Source organism: Somniosus microcephalus, chromosome 2, assembly GCF_052327205.1.
Source record: "Somniosus microcephalus isolate GS21.2 chromosome 2, FLI_Smic_1.0, whole genome shotgun sequence".
NCBI classification, from domain to species: Eukaryota; Metazoa; Chordata; class Chondrichthyes; order Squaliformes; family Somniosidae; genus Somniosus; species Somniosus microcephalus.
Genome location: NC_140988.1, coordinates 302,335,285 through 302,358,979, shown reverse-complemented (window position 1 = coordinate 302,358,979; position 23,695 = coordinate 302,335,285). Strand labels below are relative to the sequence as shown.

Here is a 23,695-nt window from a genome sequence, read left to right as displayed (position 1 = left end):
GGAAGTATAGTAAACAGTGAGGAGGATAGTGATAGACTTCAAGAGGACATAGACAGGTTGGTGGAATGGGCGGACACGTAGATGATGAAATTTAGCACAGAATAGTGCAAAGTGATATATTTTGGTAGGAAGAACGAGGAGAGCCAATATAAACTAAAGGGTGCAATTCTAAAGGGGGTGCATGAACAGAGAGACCTGGGATGTAAGTGCACAAGTCATTGAAGGTGGCAGGGCAAGTTGAGAAAGCGGTTAAAAAAGCATACAGGATCCTGGGCTTCATAAATAGAGGCATAGAGTACGCAAGCAAGGGAGTTATGATGAACTTGTATAAAACACTGATTCAGCCTCAACTGGAGTATTGTGTCCAATTCTGGGCACCGCACTTTAGGAAGGATGTGAAGGCCTTAGAGAGAGTGCAGAAAAGGTTTACAAGAATGGTTCCAGGGATGAGGGACTTCAGTTATTTGGATAGACTGGAGAAGCTGGGGTTGTTCTCCTTAGAGCAGAGAAGGTTGAGAGGAGATTTGATAGAGGTGTTCAAAATCATGAAAGGTCTGGACAGAGTAGATAAAGGGAAACTGTTCCCATTGGCAGAAGGGTCGAGAACCAGAGGACACAGATTTAAGGTGATTGGCAGAAGAACCAAAGGCGACATGAGGAAAACCTTTTTTACGCAGCGAGTGGTTAGGATCTGGAATGCACTGCCTGAAAGGGTGGTGGAGGCAGATTCAATCATGGCTTTCAAAAGGGAATCGGATAAGTACCTGAAGGAAAAAAAATTGCAGGGCTACGAAGAAAGGGCAGTGAAGTGGGACTAGCTGGAGTGCTCTAGCAGAGAGCCGGCACAGGCTCGACGGGCTGAATGGCCTCCTTCTGTGCTGTAACCATTCTATGATTCTATTGGACAGTCACTGGTGAAAGTTTCAGTTTTTGTTTAAAAATCTCAACTGGTGTACAATGCTAAGTTTTATGAAGAGGAATATCTGTATAAAGCCTTATAAGCAAACAAACAATTTACCAATGTAAGCTTGCTTTGCCTAAAGGGTGTGTGAGCATGCTCCTGGTCCAAAGCTCGAATACACTCTTTAAGCTAAAAAAGGAAGAGAAACAAGCACAATTTTATTGTAGAATATGGGCTGCATATTTGGATACAAGTGAAATACATGGGCCAGAAATTCGGGTCGGAGGCTTCCCGCGGGCGCAAGCCCCCAACCTGCACTTACCTAGCGCACCTGCCGTTGTGCTGTGGGCCCGCGTGGGATTCCGATCCTGGGCCTCCTCCAGCTGCCGGTGTGCAGTGCTCGCGTATCCCAGGGGCGCAGTTAGTTTGCAGCATCCCCTGGGATCACGTGGGCCATGGGGAGCCAATCGGAGCAGGGAATCTCCATTCATAGATTTGATAGGAAGGCCTGTCAAATCTATGAATAGAGATCGGCCCCAAAACCTAAGTAAAACTTCAAATAATTTTTTTTTTAAATCACATTTTTAAAATAACTATAAATTACATAAATTAACTATTTTAAACAAAAATTTAAATTTTTGAAAAAATTAATTAAAGTTTTTAACAGGGCTAAAAATAAACTTACTTTTCTTTAAAGTAGTTTAAAATGATAAACCTGTGGAAAAAATGTTTTAATTTTACTTAATTAACCTCTTACCTTGTTAAAAGCAGGCCTTGCGCCTGCTTTTTCCACGCGCAGCTGCTAGGGACTTACACACACGGAGAAACCTGTAAAAAATTGGAAGTTCCAGGTCTACGTGCTGGCTCTCCGGCGCATGCGTTTGACCTCCGAACCCCTTCCTTCAAGGGAACGGAAGTTCTGGTTTCCAGCGCATGCGCAGTACATGCACGAAACCGGCACTTCTGTTGGCCTTACGGGTGAGTACACAGCACGTACTCACCCGTGGGGACCCGAATTTCTGGCATGTTTATTCCATGTCAGGATCATCTCCCTCACAAGTGAATTAACAGTGTTATTTCACTGTTCCTGACAAAACTGCCATTCCCCCTCCCCGATCTTTTCTGCTCAACAATTCCAATTAACACTATACATTCTTGTTTAGCCAGGAGGTGAGAATTCAAGAGGTTTGAATCACAAACCTCTTCATGACAAATCTCAATGCTGATCGTTGATCACCTTGCTGTATACAGTATATAAGCCATTGCAAATCCTCCAGGCCCCACATAAAAAGTCTGTCTCAGCTTCCCCCCGTTACCACCTATGACAGGGCCCTGATTCCACCCCGCCCATGACTTACCTTGGTGCTGACGGGCAGCCTCCAGGCTCTGCAATTTTGACCTGCCGAAAGCCAAGCAGCTGGCTGGCGGGGTGGGGGTGGGGGGGCAAATGAGGCCGACAGTTAAAATTGGCAAGGCCTCCCACTGAGACTCTCGGGCAGAAAGCCAGTCACCTCTTTCCGGCTTCCCTTCCGGGAGCTGAAATCATCCCCTTCATTACACCACCCTGCAGTGCAGTGCACTAATAGGGTGTATCTCCTGGCCAATTGTACTTTTTAAATTCTTTTTTAAAAAGGTGATTGTATTCTCTAGAAAAGCCCATCTGTACAAACCACTTACAGCCAAGAGACTCTGATTTATTTCTGCTCCTTCTTGTTTAGTTTGTTTGTCGGAATCCCTGGCATCAGCAGCTCTCTCGCTCCCAGCTAGGTCAATGAAAGAAATCCTGGGCAGAGAATCAGTATTAGACACTGCAGTTATATTTGTTTGTGAACATCAGCAGACAAAGATTTCTGGTTTGCAGTGAAGTCTAATGTTTTCTTGAATTTTTAAAAAAGTTTGTTCTTGGGATGTGGGCAATATTTATTGTCCCTCCCTTGTTGCCCTGACAACTAGGTGGCTTGCTAGGCTACCTCAGATGGCATTAAGAATCAACCACAATGTGTGTAACTGGAGTTACATGTAGCCATGAATTGGGGCAGCAAGTCCCCTTACCTGAAGGACATTAGTGAACTAATTATCGAATGGGTTTTCCGACAACCTGGCAATTTTCATGGTCATTTTGTTTTAAATTAAATGATGCTAGGCCACACATGGTCAGATTTATTGAATTCAATTTTACAACCGTGGGACTTGAAGTCTAAGCGTCTGGGTACTAGTCCAGTACCATAACCACTATATTACCATACCAATAGCAATGCTTTGTATCATTCCAATATTATGTTTTTCTGATCGCATGTTGCCATCATTACTGTATATAAAGAATCTAGTGAATCCAGTTCTGAGCTCCAGTTACGCTTGCTCAACTCAATACTATACTCCCATTATCCTAATCATAACCATGACCTTTACAGCTTGCAGAAAGATGTTTCCATATAATACTGATAATGTTCAGATTAACAATATCATGAATCAAAGAAACAAATTATTTGTCCACTACTATTAAAATACAAAAACAAATCATGTATTTGCTATAATTTAATGTTTTACAACTCATCAGATTTTAAAATTATTTGAAATGCAAGTAAGAACATTTTACCTTCCAACAACTGTATCAGCTGGATCTTTAAGCTGGATTTGAATAATAGCATGTGAACGTGAGGAGTCTGTATTTATCCCGGAAGCACCTGTACTCCGTGCTTTACTGCCACAAGAAATCACCTGAAAGGAGATCCAAAAGAGGCTAAAGAAATCAAAACATTTACTTTACACTTGTTGTTAAGATCCAGGTCAAAACATATGCAGGGATAAGTTCTGGATAAGTTTTTAGATTATTGGTTAGTGTTTTTGGTAGTTAGTGTAAGTATTTAATTTATTGGTTAGTGTTTTTAGTCATGCTTAGTGCATTTTTTAGTGGTTAGAGTTTTAGTGTTAGTTAAACAGTTAAATAGCCTTAAAGCGAAAATTTAAAAAAAAACTTATCATGGCAGGACAGCCGGGGCCCGTCGCATGGACATCCTGTGCCATGTGGGAACTCCAAAACACTTCGTTATATATAAATGATGATCTGGACTTGGGTACAGGGAGTATAATTTTGAAGCTTGCAGATGATACAAAACTTGGCAACGTAGTAAATAGTGAGCAGGATAATAGAAGACTTCAGGAGGATATAGACAAACACATGGCAGATGTAATTTAATGCAGATAAGTGATGCACTTTGGGAGGAACAACATGGAGAGGCAGTATAATCTAAATGGTACTAATTTGAGCAGGGGGCATATTCACAAATCTTTGAAGGTGGCAGGGCAAGTTGATAAGGTGGTTAAGAAAGCGTATGGGATACTTGGCTTTGTAAATGGGGCATTGGATACAAAAACAAGGAAGTAATGCTAAACCTTTAAGAACATTAGAAATAGGAGCAGGAGTAGGCCATTCGGTCCTTCAAGCTTGCTCCACCATTCAATAAGATCATGGCTGATCTTCGACCTCAACTCCACCTTCCCACACTATCCCCATATCCCTTGGTTCCCTTAGTATCCAAAAATCTATTGATCTCTGTCTTGAATATATTCAACGACTGAGCATCCACACCCTCCCTGGGGTAGAGAATTCCAAAGATTCACAACCCGTTGAGTGAAGAAATTTCTCCTCATCTCAGTCCTAAATGGCCGACCCCTTATTCTGAGACTGTGACCCCTGGTTCTAGACTCCCCAGCCAGGGGAAACATCCTCCCTGCATCTACCCGGTCAAGCCCTGTAAGAATTTTATACGTTTCAATGAGATCACCTCTCATTCTTCTAAACTCTAGAGAATTATAGGCCAAGTCAACTCAATCTCTCCTCATAGGACAATCCTCCCATACTAGGAATCAGTCTAATGAACCTTCGTTGCACTCCTTCTAAGGCAAGTATATTCTTCCTTAGGTAAGGAGACCAAAACTGTACACAGTACTCCAGGTATGGTCTCGCCAAAGCCCTATATAATTGTAGTAAGACTTCTTTACTCTTATACTCAAATCCCTTTGTAATAAAGGCTAACATACCATTGCTTTCCTAATTGCTTGCTGTATCTGCATGTCAACTTTCTGTGATTTGTGTACAAGGACACCCAGGTCTCTCTAAATGGCAACATTTCTCAATCTCTCACTATTTAAAAAATATTCTGCTTTTCTATTTTTCCTACCAAAGTGGACAACTTCACACTTCTTCACATTATATTCCATCTGCCATGTTCTTGCCCATTCACTTAACCTGTCTATATCTCTTTGCAGTCTCTTTGCGTCCTCCTCACAACTTGCTTTTCCACCTAGCTATGTATCGTCAGCAAACTTGGATACGTTACACTCGGTCCCTTCATCTAAGTCATTGATATAGATTGTAAATAGCTGAGGCCGAAGCACTGATCCTTGAGGTACCCCACTAATTAGAGCCGGCCAACCCAAAAATGACCCGTTTATTCCTACTCTCTGTTTTCTGTCCGTTAACCAATCCTCAATCCATGCTAATATATTACCCCCAATCTCATGAGCCCTATTTTTGTGCAATAACCTCTTGCGGGCACCTTATCGAACGCTTTTTGAAAATCCAAATACACTACATCCACTGGTTCCCCCTTATCTACCCTGCTGGTTACAACCTCAAAAAACTCCATCAGATTTGTCAAACACGATTTCCCTTTCACAAACCCGTGTTGACTCTACCCAATCATATTATGATTTTCTAAGTGCCCTGTTACCACGTCCCTAATAATAGATTTTAGCATTTTCCCTATTAATCACTGGTTAGGCCTCAGCTAGAGTATTGTGTGTAATTCTGGGCACCACACTTTAGGAAGCATGTCTTGGAGAGGGTACAGAAGAGGTTTACCACAATAATACCAGGGATGAGCAACTTCAGTTATGTGGAGAGATTGGAGAAACTGGAATTGTTCTTCTTAGAGCAGAGAAAGTTAATGAGGGGTTTTGATAGAGCAAGTAGGGAAGTAACTAATACAATAGCAAAATACTGCAGATGCTGGAAATCAGAAATAACAACAGAAAATGCTGGAAACACACAGCAGATCAGGCAGCACCGTGGAGAGAGAAACAGAGTTAACGTTTCAGGTCGATGACTCTTCATCAGAACTACCGCCGCTAACCTCCCACTGAATTAGCGGCACCGTGCCCGGGCACTAGTTGCTTTGTGCCCCATTAGCACCCCCCGGGAACTAACGGGAGGCACAAAGCAACCGAATTCCCCCCCCCCCCGCAAATGTTTTTCTTCTTAGGTCACATAGATGCAGACTATGGAGCCTTGGGGGCCAAATATAAAGTTTAAATCCGTGTTCCTATAATTTGCATATATTTCAGGTTGCTAATACTAACAGATCATGGTGTTCTGATATGGATTAATTCACCAGTAAAGCAACAGTGCCAACAACTGTGTTTTCCAAACCTCCAGGCCCACAAAAAAAAATTCCAATGCAACAAACCAGCATATAAGAAATAAGCGCAAATAGGACTGCGTTGCCTAGGATTCAAGGGCTGGATTGCATGGACAAAATTAGAGAGTGCCCAATCGGGAGGAGCCACTGATTTTTATCTTCAAATATAGACAACAAGTCTGAAATGCTGATAGCTGGCATGTGTGTGCACAATGCAACAAAATGAAAAATCTGTCTTCTGAAGTATTGATATTTTACCATTAAATATGATGATTCAAAATTACATATGGCAGGTCTCCCATCTTATTTTTTTTATAAAATAAAACTTGTCTTCAATTTGATTTTAACAATGCAGTCTCTTCCTTTCCTTATGACCTGACTTGACCAGCTTATCAACACTATTTTTGGCTCACTTTCCTACATTACAACAGTGACTACACTTCAAAAGTACTTCATTGGACACCCTGAGGTTGTGAAAGGTGCTATATAAAATGTAAGTCTTTCTTTTTGTTTCACTTCATCCTTCGGAATAAAAATTGGCTGACCTGCCTCACTGTGTAACACATGATATTAAACAGAGTTTAGGAGACGGGGTAGAAAATTGTAAAGTTGGTACTAGACCAATGTTTGTAATATCAGAAAAAAAATTGCTTATATTTATGGAAACTACACAGTTAAATTAAATGTGCTTCATAATGTTTTCTTTTTTTAATTACCTTTAACAAAGACTTTACTCCTTCCACCTGAATTTCACGCAATCCCACGATTTGCACTACATGGTTGCCATCTTCCCTGGCAAACAGCCTGGAAATGAGAATATGAAAAGTCATAACTATGTAACTAAAATAACACAGTGCTCTTACTTCTATATTAATGTAAACAAATAACATTCACTAAATACTTCTGCAAGGAAGTACTTTAGTTGTTTAAATATATTTATAATTTTGCTGCACACAGCGCAAAGTTAGTGCATTCTGATGTCTTGTTACACAGAACTTTTGACTATTGCTGGTAGGATCAGAAGAGTGAGCTATGATAAAGTGTGCAAATACAAGAGCCCCCGCCAAAAAAAAAACTAACTGCAAAATTTCACTTAAGTAAGCAGGTTAGTTATTAACAGTTAAATTAAGTTTTTTTAAATGAAAGATACCAAACATAGAAGTTTACAGCACAGGAGGCCATTCAGCCCATTGTATTTGTGCTGGCTCTTTGCTAGAGCAATCAAAATTAATCTCACTGCCCTGCTCTCCGCCCATAGCCTTCTAACGTTCTCCGCTTCAAATATTTAGCATTCTTCTCTTAAAAGATGCAATGGTCTCCAACTTCAACAGGAGTAATTTTGACTTTGGGCGACAGTGTAAGACAGGTGATGTCGGAACAGCCATCTGTTACAACCCTCATGTAAAAATAATTTCTCCTAACCTCTCTCAAGAATAACGGGGCTTCTTATTCCTCTGACAAAAATGAACCATTTCACACTTCGCTATATTGAATTTCATTTGCCATTTATCCACCCACTTTGCAAGCCTGTTTACATCTTCCTGTATTTTGGTGCAGTATTCCACATTATTGTCTATAACCCCAATTTGCAACAATATTCCAAGTCCAAATCATTTATGTATATGGTAAACAACAGTAGTCCCAGCACAGATCCCTGCAGGACACCACTTCTCACTTTTTGTCAGTCCAAGAAACTTCTCTTAACTTCCACCCTGTTTTCTGTTTTGTATCCATCTTTTAATCCATTCTGCTACCTGGTCCCTGACTCCACATTACCTTTGTAATTTGTCTCTTATGTGGCACTTTATCGAAGACCTTCTGAAAGTCAATGTACATCACATCCACCACATTGTCCTCGTCTATTATTTCTGTTACTTCTTCAAAGAATTGGATTGTAGTCCTTTATCTATCCAGTCACGTCTTCAAAAGCTCTATTAAATTAGTCAAGCATGACTTACCTTTAATAAATCCTTGCTGGCTGTTGTTGATTAACCCATGCATTAATAATTTTACCTACAATCATAGATTTTAAGGCCTAGAAATGCAGGTGGTTTGTGTCACCCATTAGCGCCATGAAATGGCGAACAAACGGCAGCCGGCGCTCTTTCGCCAGCTGGTGGTGGGTACTGCAGCGGCCGCCATTTTTGGCAGGTTATCTGCGCTGCCTTTACCTGCTATCGGCGAGAGTATTTCAATGAGGTGGAGCGTGACGTCAATCGGAGTGCAACGCCAAGGTGACGCCAGCTCATCCATTTTGGAGTTCTGCGCTCGCATTGCCGCCCGCGCTAAATCACGCCAATATTTGCTGACGCTAAAAGGTCATTCAGCAGCGTTAACGACCATGAGGAGTCTGGCAGGACTTGAGGATGGACGCCGGAACTTCAAACGCCTCCTTTGCCAAGGTTCTTCTTTTAAACTTTCAATTTTTGCCCATCAGTGGCGGGGTGCGGGGGGTGGGGGTAGAGGGTTCCATTTTCTGGCAGCTTTCCGGGAGGCCTACAGTGTTTGTGGGTCAGTAAATAAATGGGTGAACTCCACTGCAACAATTGAAGATCTCTGATCAGTTCTCTTTTATCTGCATTCATTCACGTCATAAACAAACAAACAAAAAAAAAAATCGACAAACATCAGGTGGCAGCTAATATTTTTGGAGCACGTATGACAACTGTTTGGGTCACTCCTTTCTTCCCCATCCCCCTATGCTGTAAGCGGGAGACAGAGGCGACCTTTGGCCTCCTTCTGAGATTAGCACTGCAAAGAGCGCGTTGCACTAGAAAATCACCACCGCGCTGATGATAATGAGCAGGCAGTACCAAAATGCCAGTACTGCCTGCGCTCTCTTGGCCGGTGGCCATTACCCCAATTTCTGGGCCTAAGAGTTTGCCCACATTACACTAACTGGTCTATAGTTGTCTGATTTTTACTTCTCTCACTTCTTGAACAAGTGTGCTATAGCAGCCGCATGGCACAATTTGTATATTTAATGAGCATTGGAAAATTGTGCCTCAAGTCTCTGCTATCGCCTCTGAATTCTTTCAACAGCCTAGTGTGATGTCATTCGTGCCCAATGGCTCATCTACTTTGAGTTCTGCTAATTATTTCAAAACCATAATACATTTATTATTTTTTTTCTCCCCATTTTCCAGTATATAGGCCTAGAAATTCAGTATAGCCACGTTTGGGGCGCTAGAGCCGGGCGGCCGCTAAAGTTTGCGCCCGGCACAACTTCGCGCCACCTTCACAGATATTCAGTGGCATCGCCCCAAGAGATTGCTGCTGCGCTAAAACAGGCGATGCACGACTATTATTAGGCGCTAAGCTGGCGGCCCGGGGCGATACCCCCGAGGGCGGGCGCAGCGCAGGTGCGGCGAGTTGCTGATTGACGGCAGACACTCTGGCGCCGGTGAGCTCTTAAAGGGGGAGGGTGGATTTGTTTGCCTGCCACGCCCTGCACACTGCAGCCCTGAAGCAAGGCCTGACCACTGCTGCTTGATCTGTACAACGCCCAGGACTATGGAGAAGGCCAACGTTTGCACCCATTGCAGCCCCCATTATATGTTTCCAATCAATGCTATGGCTCTGACGTTAAAGACAAGTGCAAAGCTGTGGCCTGAAGCCACAAGTACCTGTGCGAGTGTTGAGCCAAACCAGAAAGCTCTCTACCTTTGTCTCTCTGCAAAGATCCGTCTCTCACAAAGAAGGAGTGTTGCAAAATGGCTGCCATTTCTACTGCAGGAGGAGTGCCCTTTAATTTGCGCCCCCCTCGCCCCGCAGTGACTGGGAACTGTTCCCCTCTACCAGTTGCTATGGGCGCCAGGCGCACAATAGGCCGGCGCCACTGAATTTCCGGTTTGGGGCGCACAAAGGGCGTTGCACGATGAAATGACGTCAGGATCTGCGCACGCAAAGGCTTTGCGCCGCCGCTAAATCTTTACTGAAGTTGGGGAGAGGCGCAGATCGCGATGCGCCCGGCCGCTAGCCGCCTAGCGCCCCACATCTCCTCCTCCTAAGGCGCTAGCGGCTGGCGCAAACAACTGAATTTCTAGGCCATAGTCTCTAAAATAGCAACAATTAGATAACAGGCCAAGTTTAAGCACGTAGAAAGGATACTTTCAGTTCCTTATTACCCAAAATGATATCAAACCTAAACATAAGAAATAGGAGCAAGAGTAGGCCATTCGGCCCTTCGAGCCTGCTCCACCATTCAATGAGATCATAGCTGTACTTCTGCCTCAATTCCATTCACCGGCCTTATCGCCATATCCCTTGATGCCCTTACTAGTCATAGAAGATAGGAGCAGGAGTAGGCCATTCGGCCCCTCGAGCCTGTTCCGCCATTTAATGAGATCATTGCTGATCATCCAAATTCAGTACCCTGTCCCTGCTTTCTCCCCATATCCCTTTAGCCTTAAGAAATATAACTAACTCCTTTTTGAATATATTTAATGAATTGGCCTCAACGGCCTTCTGTGGTAGAGAATTGCACAGGTTCACCACTCTCTGGGTGAAGAAATTCCTCCTCATCTCAGTCCTAAATGGCTTACCCCTTATCCTTAGACTGTGACCCCTGGTTCTGGACTCCCCCGCCATCAGGAACATCCTTCCTGCATCTAGTCTGTCTAGTCCTGTTAGAATTTTATAAGTTTCAATGAGATCCCCTCTCATTCTTCTAAACTCTAGCGAATACAAACCCAATCTCTCTTCATAGGTCATTCCTGCCATCCCAGGTATCAGTCTGGTGAATCTTCGCTGCACTCCCTCCATGGCAAGAACATCCTTCATCAGATAAGGCGACTAAAACTGCACACAATACTCAAAGTGTGGTCTCACCAAGACCCTGTACAACTGCAGCAAGACATCCTTGCTCCTGTACTCGAATCCTCTCGCTATGAAGGCCAACATACCAGTTGCCTTCTTAACCGCCTGCTGCACCTGCATGCTTACCTTCAGCGACTGGTGCACAAGGACACCCAGGTCTCGTTGCACTTCCCCTTCTCCCAATCTATTGCCATTCAGATAATAATCGGCCTTCCTGTTTTTGCCACCAAAGTGGATAACCTCGCATTTATCCACATTATACTGCATCTGTCATGCATCTGCCCAATCACCCAACCTGTCCAAATCATACTGGAGTTTCTCAGCATCCTCCTCACAGCACACACGCCCACCCAGCTTTGTGTCATCTGCAAACTTGGAGATATTACATCTAGTTCCCTCGTCTAGATCATTAATATATATTGTGAAATAACTGGTGTCCTAGCACCGATCCCTGCGGTACCCCACTAGTCACTGCCTGTCACTCGGAAAAACACCCGTTTATTCCAACTCTTTGCTTCCTGTCTGCCAACCAGTTCTCTGTCCAAGTCAGTACCTTACCCCCAATCCCATGTGCTTTAACTTTGCACGCTAATCTCTTATGCGGGACCTTATCGAACGCCTTCTGAAAGTCCAAATACACCACATCTATTGGTTCTCCCTTATCTATTCTACCAGTTACATCCTCAAAAAATTCCAGTAGATTAGTCAAGCACGATTTACCTTTTGTAAATCCATGTTGACTTTGTCCGATCCTGTCACTGTTTTCCAAGTGCTCTGCTATTATATCTTTTATAATGGACTCTAGCATTTTCCCCACTACCGATGTCAGACTTACTGGTCTATAATTCCCCGTTTTCTCTCTACCTATTTTTTGAATAGTGGGGTTACATTTGCTACCCTACAATCCATGGGAACTGTTCCAGAGTCTACAGAATTTTGGAAGATGACCAGCAATGCATCTACTATTTCTAGGGCCACTTCCTTAAGTACCCTAGGATGTAGATTATCAGGCCCTGGGGATTTATCGGCCTTCAATCCCGTCAATTTCCCCAACACCATTTCCCTACAAATACTGATTTCATTCAGTTCCTCCCTCTCATTAGACCCTATGTTCCCCGACATCTCTGGGAGGTTATTTGTGTCCTCCTTTGTGAAGACAGAACCAAAGTATGTATTTAATTGGTCTGCCATTTCTTTGTTCCCCATTATAAATTCCCCTGATTCTGACAGTAGGGACCTACGCTTGACTTCACCAATCTTTTTCTCTTCACCTATCTATAGAAGCTTTTACAGTCAGTTTTTATGTTCACTGCAAGCTTACTCTCATACTCTATTTTCCCCCTCTTAATTAATCCCTTTGTCCTCCTTTGCTGAATCCTAAACTGCTCCCAATCCTCAGGTTTGCTGCTTTTTCTGGCCAATTTATATGTCCTCTCCTTGGATCTTATGCTATCCCTAATTTCCCTTGTTAGCCACGGTTGAGTCACCTTTTTTGTTTTATTTTTATGCCAAACAGGGATGAACAAATTCTGTAGCTCATCCAAGCGATCTTTAAATGTTTGCCATTGCCTATCCACCGTCAACCCTTTACGTAACGTTCCCCAATCCATCCTAGCCAACTCACACCTCATACCATGGTAGTTCCCTTTATTTAAATTCAGGACCCTAGTCTTTGAGTCAAATACTTCACTCTCCATCTTAATGAAGAATTCTATCATATTATGATCGCTCCGCCCCAAGGGGCCTCGCACAACAAGATTGCTAATTAATCCTTTCGCATTACATAATACCCAGTCTAAGATGGCCTGATCTCTATTTGGTTCCTCGACATATTGGTCCAGGAAACCATCCCGTATACACTCTAGGAATTCCTCTGCCACAGTATTGTTACTAATTTGGTTAGCCCAATCTATATGTAGATTAAAGTCACCCATGATAACTGCTGTGCCCTTATTGCACGCGTCTCTAATTTCCCGTTTAATGCCATCCCCAACCTCGGCATTACAGTTTGGGGGGTCTGTATACAACTCCCACTAATGTTTTCTGCCCCTTGGTATTTCTCAGCTCTACCCATACAGATTCCACATCATCAGAGCTAATATCCTTCCTTACTGTTGTGTTAATCTCCTCTTTACCAGCAATGCTACCCCACCTCCTTTTCCTTTTTGCCTGTCTTTCCTGAATATTGAATACCACTGAATGATGAGTTCCCAGCCTTGGTCACCCTGGAGCCATGTTTCCGTAATCCCAATCATATCATATCCATTTACATCTATTTGCACAGCTAATTCATCCACCTTATTACAAATGCTCCTCGCATTAAGACACAAAGCCTTCAGGCTTGTTTTTTTAACACTCTTAGACCTTTTAGAACTATTATTTACTGTGGCCACGTTTGAGTTAAACCCTTGACTTCTCTGCCTGCCACTTTTGCTTTTCTCCTTCCTGTCTTTTGCTTCTATCCTTGTTTCCCTTTCCTCTGTCTCCCTGCACAGGTTCCCAACACCCTGCCATTTTAGTTTAAACCCTCCCCAACAGCACTAGCAAACACTCCCCCAGGACATCAGTCCCGGTCATGCCCAGGTGGAAATCGTCCAGTTTGTACTGGTCCCACCTCCCCCAGAACCGGTTCCAATGTCCCAGGAATTTGAATCCCTCCCCCTTGCACCATTCCTCTAGCCACATATTCATCTGAAATATCCTTATATTTCTACTCTGACTAGTACGTGGCACTGGTAGCAATCTTGAGATTACTACCTTTGAGGTCCTATTTTTAAATTTACCTCCTAACTCCCTATAAACAGGCCAACCAGTTCAGGACCGATGTGAAGAAGTTGAAGAAGAACTTCTTCACACAAAGAATGATTAATACTTGAAATAGTCTTCCAGCTAGGTAGTGGAGGCAAAGAAAATCTGGCGTCAGTTAACAGGTGGTTAGGCACTTTAATGGAGGGAGTTGTCGGTATCTATGGAAGGATGAGCTAGATGGATAAGCAGCTGCCCTCATCTGTACTTATTTTTCTGATCTTTGTGAAGGGGTGAGTGCACGATTGAGTTTGTCTACAAAGCATCATTGTTGCACAAAGCATCACACTTATCTATTATGATTCTGTTCATCTCTCAAAGTCCATTTTGAAAAATATTAGCCAAACGTATGACACTTTTAATGCTCATACAGGAACATATTCTAAAACATGATTTTGTACAGGTATTACATAAAAGAAGAAACACCAAATGCCATTTTTCTAAAATGGTAGTTTTTCCACTATTGTAACTTTACTAAATACTGCAGTATGTAAACATTTTCATTTTGCCCTAAAATGTATATTTAGGTTATCATACCTTTTTCGACCATTGAGCAAGTCATACAGTTGGCCACAATATATCTCGTAGAAGCTTATCCAGATGAAAAGCGCTCTGTCTGGCTCAGATGTTTGCAGCTGCATGAAGATGTCTTCAGCAGCAAGTGCATATAGCCCTGGGTTTCGATAAGTTCCAATCATGGTATGAGTTTTTCCAGCTCCTGTCTGTCCATATGCAAAACAAGTTGCCTTTCCACTAAGGAGTTAAAATTAGCAAAATGTGAATTCACACAGGTAGTGTTTTTGATTGCCAAATGTGGACTGCACACTATCTCCCCGTACAGACACACTCAACTTACCTAGGTCCAGAGAGCTTAAGCACACCATCGGCCATAGCATTCTAGAGCCACTCAACCTCAAAAGAGATCTCGCCTCTCCTCTTCCATTCCCTCCCCAAAGAAGACAGCAAATTTACAGAGGAATTGTACAGCTACACCCAATGCTGATTGGAGCTGAAAACTGGTGTTACCATGTGGTACAACCATATGGAGTAACTTCCCTCCCAAAAAGAAATTGGCTAAAGTAGTTGATCAGTTAGGATTTCTGTGGCCAGGATGGAGTTATCAAAATCCTCCCGGCATTGAAAAGAACTATCAATTTAGTTAAATTTATCTGCAAGAGGAAATTTTTCAACTTCATACTTTGCACTGGTTTGAAAATCATGTGCAACATACAACTGAATTTTTCACCTGCGCTGTTGGAGGTTGAGGTTCCCTACCGGCAGCGCAAAGTTGGAAAATGTCCCCTACAGCCTGTAAGCTATTCAGTGCAGAGGATACCAGAATCCTCAATCATCAAGGAGTAGACAAAGATGCAGATAGATACTGAAAAGAGTGTTATGTTTTATATATGGTTTTGAACCTGCATATGTGGATTAATCAATAATTTAAGTGTTTTTTTTCTGACTTGATCCTGGTGAGGAATCCCACCTGTCAAGAGCACACATCACAAATTCTGTTGGGCAGCAGGTGCCACAAATCTCATCTATTGCCAGAGGACGCTCCCCACCAGAAGTACAAATTAACCCTTTCAGAAAATTAAGATACAAAACTAGGGCTTGTTCTCATCCCAGTCATCACATTCTCAAATCAAAATACTCTGAATTATATTACACTTTGTAGGTGATATGAAGATTTCTTGTACAGTATAATGAATGTTGCTTAAAAACTATGCAAGCGAGGGGGAGATGTACCAGTTTTTCATTACATATCAAGAAAGTTACAGTATTTTTAGAAAATAACATATGCACACATCATTTATATACATATAGTAATTTAAAGTGTGTAAGCATGTACTTCCTGTTTAACCACCCTTAATCATTTCCTCTTGTCACACTATTAAACTTACTTTTATCATATTTACTTTGGAATTAGTCCTCCAAGTTGGGTTTCCTAGGCATGTCGTGCCATGGTGTAGTTCTTCACAGTACCACCTGCCTGAGGCTCACTAACATCAGACTCTCATCTGACGATTCCACCTTGCTGCCTTTACTTGCCTCTCATGTTGCCTTGGCCTTTCTCCCTCCCTGACCTGGCCCATGACCCCAGATGCTGCGAGGTGGCCTCTTATCTACTTGGGCCTGGTTACTAGTAGAGTAGGGATCAGTGTTGGGACAGTTATTCTTTTCAATCTTTATTAATGATTTTAACTAAAGGTGTTGGGCAACGGTCATGTACATGCTTGTGCTGTCTTTGAAAGAGATATGCAATTACTCCCATTCGCCTGCTCTTTCCCCATATTCCTGCAAATTTTCTCCCCTTCAAGTATTTATCCAATTCCCTTTTGAAAGTTACTACTGAAACTGCTTCCACATTCCAGATCCTAATAACTCGCTGCATAAAAAAAATTCTCCTTAACTCACCACTGGCTCTTTTGACAATTACCTGAAATCTGTCTCATTTGGTTACCAATCCTTCGGTCACTGGAAACAGTTTCTCCTTATATACTCTGTCAACACCCTTCATGATTTTGAATGCCTCCATTAAATCTCCTTTTAACCATCTCTGCTCAAAGGAGAACAATCCCAGCTTCTCTAGTCTCTCCACGTAACTGAAGTCCCTCATCCCTAGAATCATTCTAGTAAACCTCTTCTGGGCCCTCTCTAAGGCCTTGACAGCCTTTCTAAAGTATGATGCCCAGAAATGGACAGAACACTCCAGCTGAGGCCTATCCAGTGTTTTATAAAGGTTTAGCATAACTTCCTTGCTTTTGCACTCAATGCCTCTATTTATAAAGCCAAGGACCCTGTATGCTTTTTTAACAGCCTGCTCAACTTGTCCTGCCACCTTCAAAGATTTCTGTACGTAAACTCGCAGATCTCTGTTCTTGCACCACCTTTAAAATTGTACCATTTAGTTTATATTGCCTCTCTTCATTCTTCTCTCCAAAATGTGTAATTTCACATTTCTCTGCATTAAATTTCATCTGCCATGTGTCTGCCCATTTCACCAGTCTGTATGTCCTCCCAAGTCTGCTACTATCCTCCTCACTGTTTACTACTTTTCTGAGTTTCGCTGCAAGTGTTCAAAAGGAAGCTAGATGAGTTCCTAGCTAAGCCTGATGTCACAGCTTCCAAAAAGGTAGTTGAGGCATTGGGCAATGTGTCTCACAGTCACTGGTCCCCTGGAACTTGTCATGATCACCTTCAAAGGTCGGAGAGTAATGTCCCACATTTTTTTCCTTGAATTGAACTAGGGTTTCCTCCTCTAGTTTTCTGCCTCTCCCAGATCCCGTGGCCACTGGTCGAGAAGAGGTGTGATAATAAGAGCATAAGAATATAAGAAATAGGAGGTGTATGGCATACAGCCCCTCGAGCCTGCTCCACAATTCAATATGATCATGGCTGATCTTTGACCTCAGCTCCACTTTTCCACCAATGGTCATGATGCTCAAATGCACCATGAGAAAAATGGGGCAGGCTTGATGGACCAGCTCGTCTTTACCGGTGTGCAATTTTCATGGCATGCTTCTCCCCACCCAATCCATTTGGCCCAGAGACTTGAGGTGGCCTTTTCACCAGTACCTCCCAGTTGACCCAATCCAGTCCACATCCCCAAAGAGATTCCCCCCACACCACCAGGACCAGAGCGCCCAAGGTGGCCTTTCCCGCACCGCCCCCACCACCCCTGTCAACTGTTGCTTCTCCCTTGCCTAACCAGGAACTGGCTTTTAAAATGCAAAGGCTGCATTCCCTGCAACTTTAGGGAAGCACCTGTTATTTTAACAACAAACTGCATTTAAAATAACAGAGCTATTTGCAGCAAAATCTTTTGGAAGCCTGTGTCTTCATTTAAATCTGGGAGAAGGGGGAATTAATGACTTACGATCTTCATTCTCCTACCTGTCTCCTACCCTGCACCGATACCTTTTCTCCTCAACACTCCAAAACATCTCTAGTCACTCCCACCCCTGGCCTCAAGTGCCCCATACCAGCTCCCATTCCCTACAGCTGCATCAGGCAGCTGGTGAAAGGCTGGTAAAATGGGCGGACACGTGGCAGATGAAATTTAACGCAGAAAAGTGCGAAGCGATACATTTGAGTAGGAAGAACGAGGAGAGGCAATATAAACTAAAGGGTACAATTCTAAAGGAGGTGCATGAAGAGAGAGACCCGGGGGGGTATATGTGCACAAATCGTTGAAGGTGGCAGGGCAGGTTGAGAAAGCGGTTAAAAAAGCATACGAGATCCTGGGCTTCATAAATAGAAGCATAAAGTACAAAAGCAAGGAAGTTATAATGAACCTTTATGAAACACTGGTTCGGCCTCAACTGGAGTATTGAGTCCAATTCTGGGCACCGCACTTTAGGAAGGATGTGAAGGCCTCAGAGAGGGTGCAGAAAAGATTTAAGAGAATGATTCCAGGGATGAGGGACTTCAGTTACGTGGATAGACTGGAGAGGCTGGGGTTGTTCTCCTTAGAACAGAGAAAGTTGAGAGGAGGTTTGATAGAGGTGTTCAAAATCATGAGGGGTCTAAACAGAGTAGAGAGGGAGAAACTGTTCCCATTGGCAGAAGGGTCGCGAACCAGAGGACACAGATTTAAGGTGATTGGCAAAAGAAGCAAAGGCGACATAAGGAAAAACTTTTTTACGCAGCGAGTGGTTAGGATCTGGAATGCACTGCCTTAAAGGGTGGTGGAGGCAGACTCAATCGTGGCTTTCAAAAGAGAATTGGATAAGTACCTGAAGGAAAAAGATTTGCAGGGCTACGGGGAAAGGGCGGGGGAGTGAGACTAGCTGATGTGCTCTTGCAGAGAGCCGGCACGGGCTCAACGAGCCAAATGGCTTCCTTCCGTGCTGTAACCATTCTATGATTCTATCTCACTGTTTCCAACCTCACTCAAAACCATAACTTACACCCTGTTTTCCATTCACCGCCGATAAATGCCCCTATTTCCACAATGCTAACTATGACTAGCAAACTGGTATTAAGTTCTTACTGCGTATTTACTAAGATCCACCTCCCACAGCCAACAATCCCAGTGCTCAATGTTCCGGCACGCCAATACGTCCATCCCAGTGCTCACACAACCCTCTCAGCACTACAACATTTCAGCAACTCACTTGAAAATTCCCAACACACTTTTCCAGTCCTCCAAATGCCCAGAACTATCATCCGCCAACACCCAATGACTCAGCACTTCACACTCCTATCTACATACAACATGAAGCATCTTCCCTATGACAGCCTCTGCGTCCTGTACCTCTAAAAAAAAATATAGAATTTGATATATACCTTTGATGCGCTATCAATTACTCAAAAGACTGAGGTTAAGCGAGTAACTAACAGGCTTTTATTAACAAGAGAATGAAGGTGTGCCTCGAGTGGTCGACCAGTCCAGAATACAGAGGGGCTGTGGAGCAGTCACCTTTATACCTGAACTCGCGGGAGGAGTCAGCCGAGGCATGTACAGACATGTACACAGTGGAATACAAACACCCACACAGGCAGGTATAACAGTGGTTTACCACATTCACCCCTTGTTTAAAAATGAGTCCGGCGGGGTGAAGTGTATTAAAAGTTTGTGTATTGGAGTCTCTCCGGAGGTCTTGTCTGCCGCTGTGATCGACGTGGTGACGGCAGGGGTAGTGAAGTTTCCGGCGTCGAGTCCCGCGTAGGCTGGGGCACTGGTGTGTAGTCCTCGTGGGTGTCGAGCGGGTCGCGGGGCCCAAGCGTGCCGTCTGCTGGGGTTGGATATTGGATCGTGTGGGGGGGTGGTAGTGGGTAGTGGGTTATTGGGCCCCCCCCAAGGGTGCGAGGTCTCGTATGGAGACTGTGTCCTCCCGCCCGTCCGGGTACGCAATGTAAGCATACTGGGGGTTGGCGTGGAGGAGGTCGACCCTCTCGACCAGGGAGTCCGTTTTATGGGTCCTCACGTGTCTTCTCAGTAGGACCGGCCCTGGTGACGTCAGCCATGGCGGTAGCGATGTCCCCGATGTGGACTTCCTTGGGAAGACAAACATTTTCTCATGAGGGGTGGCGTTAGTGGCAGTGCAGAGCAGTGACCGAATAGAGTGGAGCGCATCAGGGAGCACATCCTGCCAGCGGGAGGTCGGAAGGCCCCTAGACTTTAAGGCTAGCAGGGCGGCCTTCCAAACTGTCGCATTCTCTCTTTCCACCTGTCCGTTCCCCCGGGGGTTGTAACTGGTGGTCCTGCTTGTGGCAATACCCCTTGCGAGCAGGTACTGGCGGAGTTCGTCGCTCATAAACGATGAGCCCCGGTCGCTATGGATATAACTGGGGAAACCGAACAGGGTGAAGAGGTCGTTCAGACATTTAATGACCGTGGCACTGGTCATGTCTGGGCAGGGGATGGCGAACGGGAAACGGGAGTACTCATCAATAATGTTGAGGAAGTACACGTTGCGGTCGGAGGAGGAGAGAGGCCCTTTAAAATCAACGCTCAGGCGCTCGAAGGGGCGAGTGGCTTTTATCAGGTGAGCCCTGTCTGGTCTATAAAAGTGCGGTTTGCACTCAGCGCAGACTTGGCAGTTCCTGATCATGGTCCTGACCTCCTCAATGGAGTAAGGCAGGTTGCGGGCCTTGATGAAGTGGAAGAACCTGGTGACCCCCGGGTGGCAGAGGTCATTGTGGAGGGCCCGCAGTCTATCGATCTGCGCGCTGGCGCAGGTGCCACGCGATAGAGCACCCGGGGGTTCATTGAGCTTCCCGGGCCGGTACAAGATCTCATAATTGTAGGTGGAAAGTTCGATTCTCCACCTCAAGATCTTGTCGTTTTAGATTTTGCCCCTCTGCTTGTTGTTAAACATAAAAGCAACTGAACGCTGGCGTACGGTGGACCCCTCCCCCCACTCACAGTCCGCAGCCAGCAGCTTCCAAACTGCCCGCCGCGCACCAGGTGCAACCTCTCCACACTCAGAGTCACCCACCCCCCCCCCACTGTTTACTAACCTCACCTCCGACTGTAAGCCCATCGCCACAAAGAGCAGGCGATACAGTGCCGGGGACAGGGTTTTCATTAAAACCGAAGTGGAGCGGCTCCTGAAGGAGGGGATTATTGAGGGCAGCACCAGCCCCTGGCGAGCCCAGGTTGTGGTCGTTAAGACCGGCGAGAAGCAGCGCCTGGTCATCGACTACAGCCAGACAATAAATCGCTACACCCTGCTGGACGCTTACCCACTCCCCCGCATAGCTGATATGGTCAACCAGATCGCGCAGTACCGCGTCTTCTCGACCATTGACCTGAAATCAGCGTACCACCAGCTCCCTATCCGCCCTGAGGACCGCCAGTCATTCCCCGTGGCGTCCACGGTGCAGAGGAGTAGGCATCCATGCCCCAGTAGGCTGCGTCCAATGATAGTGCGAGTTCAGAGGCCTTGTTGAGGTCGAGGTCACTCTGCTCCAACAGTCGCTGTCGGGTGTAATTGGACCTGTGGCCCGCTACAAAAGCGTCCCGGATAAGTTCCTCTGTGTACACGGCGGCCTTTACATCCTTACAACCACAGGCCCGGCCAAGCACAGACAGTGCCTGAAGGTATTCCTCCGTCGATTCCCCAGGTTGTTGTTTACGACTCCCCAGGAGGTGCCTGGCGTACACCTCGTTCACTGGGCGCGTGTACTGGTCCTTGAGGAGCTTGAGAGCAGCCGTGTACGAGGTCGCGTCCTGGATGACCGAGTACGCTCGGTGGTTCACTTTGGAGGTCAGGACATCCAGTTTGTCCTCATCCGATTTGACCATTGCAGCGGAGGTGATCAGGAATCTTTCAAAGCACCTAAGCCAGTGAGCAAACTTGGTGGATGCGTCCGCCTCCCGATGGTCTAAGTCCAGGCATGCTGGTGTGAGGATCTTCTCCATTATAAAAAAATCTTGTTAATAAAATTGATGCGCTATCAATTACTCAAAAGACTGAGGTTAAGCGAGTAACTAACAGGCTTTTATTAACAAGAGAATGAAGGTGTGCCTCGAGTGGTCGACCAGTCCAGAATACAGAGGGACTGTGGAGCAGTCACCTTTATACCTGGACTCGTGGGAGGAGTCAGCCGAGGCATGTACAGACATGTACACAGTGGAATACAAACACCCACACAGGCAGGTATAACAGTGGTTTACCACAATCATAACAGGCATATAATAATTATCAAGGCCTCAAAATGTACAATTTCAATGAAAATGTAGACATAATCACATAATTTGAACCTGAAAAAATAGTATTTACACCTCCATAATACTTTGTAACAAAAATATTATTTTATTATTCAATCACCAAAACACATTTTCCATGATCATGCATGAAACAGCATATCCTTTGACTTAGTATGAACAATACCATATGAAATCCATTAGTATATGTACAAAAGAAAAGAAAATGATGATAACAATGATGAAATAAAAGTAACATACCCGCTGAAAACATGCTGGATGAGAGGGTAAGCAGTCTTCAAGTACACGTCATAATTGGTACAAGTCTCCTCAAATACTTCATCAAAATAAAAAACATGCTGAAAATGAATCACATACTGCATTTAATTAAAAAAATTAAAAATGGGAAATGGGAAATGATTGGTTAGAGGATTTCAATGCGAGAATGGTAGCACTTGTAAGGGATTAGAGTTGCTGTAGCTGACTGATAATGAAATATGAGATTGAAAACCTAGTTAAAATAAGACTTGGGAAAAGACCTTTTTCGTTCCAAAGTAAAAAGAAAGTAAAAAGAACATTAAGAGAATCCTAATTTAACCTGTACTTAAGAAGGAGTTCCAGGTTGTAATACAATTTCACAGTTCACATAACGGAACGCCCTGATTTTGTTAAGTGAGTGTAATACCCACTGGAAATGTTATGTACGCTAAGTATGGTTATCAATCTTTAACTTAGACACTGTATTATCATTGTTATAAATCCCTGGGTTAAAGTTGCCCATGTGAAGGTACGGCAAGAACTTTTAAGGACACAATGTGACTAAGAGCAGACTTTCCATAATTCTGCACCAGTATCAACTGTTGCAGACAGTGAGGCTGCGCAGTCTCCAGGCAGAAACCCCAGGAGGAAGGGGTGGAGTCGGGTTTTTCGAGCGGGAAACAGGAGCGACTGGAAGAGGGCAGGAGCTCTGAAAAGAGGGCTCAGGAGGCAAATGGCTGCCACATCCCGTCCCGGGCTTCCAAACTCGGCCGCCGCCCTTCGTATTAGTAGCTCTGCATCCAGAACTCAAAGTGGGATTCAGTGATCGTGAAGAGAATTCAACGAAGGGGTTCGGAGTCGTAAGTCTTGCAGACATTATACATTCCATGAGCTCCAACTTAAGCACGCCAATGAAAGAGTGCACTCGAATTTGGACACAGGGACAGATTCTCCTTTGAATCCATATAAATGGAGAATGTATGGTTATTATGTCTAGATTCATTCTAATGTATGCAAATGTCTAATTTAGGTCATTGACCCGTAATCTTCTTATACTGTCTGACGTTAAAACTATAAAGTAAGATAATTAGAATTAAGCCATTGTAGTAGTGATCTCCTTACTGGGCTATAGAATACTGTCTACAACAGAGACCACATCTCACATATATCTAGAGAACCGTGAAGGGGTTACATTTTGGGGGCTCGTCCGGGATTGTGGTCTATTTATGTCAGTAAACTAACAGTATTGAATGCTCATTGCTAAGAGAGTGGTTTGTGGTTTCTACTGGGCTGTTTGAGCATAAAAGATGGATGTTATTGAGGTTGAAGCTTGGT

At 44.2% G+C, this 23,695-nt stretch overlaps 1 protein-coding gene across 2 annotated transcripts in view; it reads right to left on the bottom strand.

Annotated features, from left to right (window-relative positions):
* The window catches only part of LOC147123495 (kinesin-like protein KIF24), a 148,885-nt gene that overhangs the window by 37,448 nt on the left and 87,742 nt on the right, over positions 1–23,695 (bottom strand). For both annotated transcript variants that reach the window (XM_085973765.1, XM_085973762.1), the window contains exons 4-9: positions 22,364–22,461; positions 14,482–14,697; positions 7,038–7,125; positions 3,498–3,619; positions 2,579–2,684; positions 1,019–1,090 (exon numbers count right to left, since the gene is read on the bottom strand). In XM_085973765.1, coding sequence (XP_085829891.1) covers positions 1,019–1,090; positions 2,579–2,684; positions 3,498–3,619; positions 7,038–7,125; positions 14,482–14,697; positions 22,364–22,461 — 702 coding nt within the window. The remainder of the gene's footprint in view (positions 1–1,018; positions 1,091–2,578; positions 2,685–3,497; positions 3,620–7,037; positions 7,126–14,481; positions 14,698–22,363; positions 22,462–23,695) is intronic.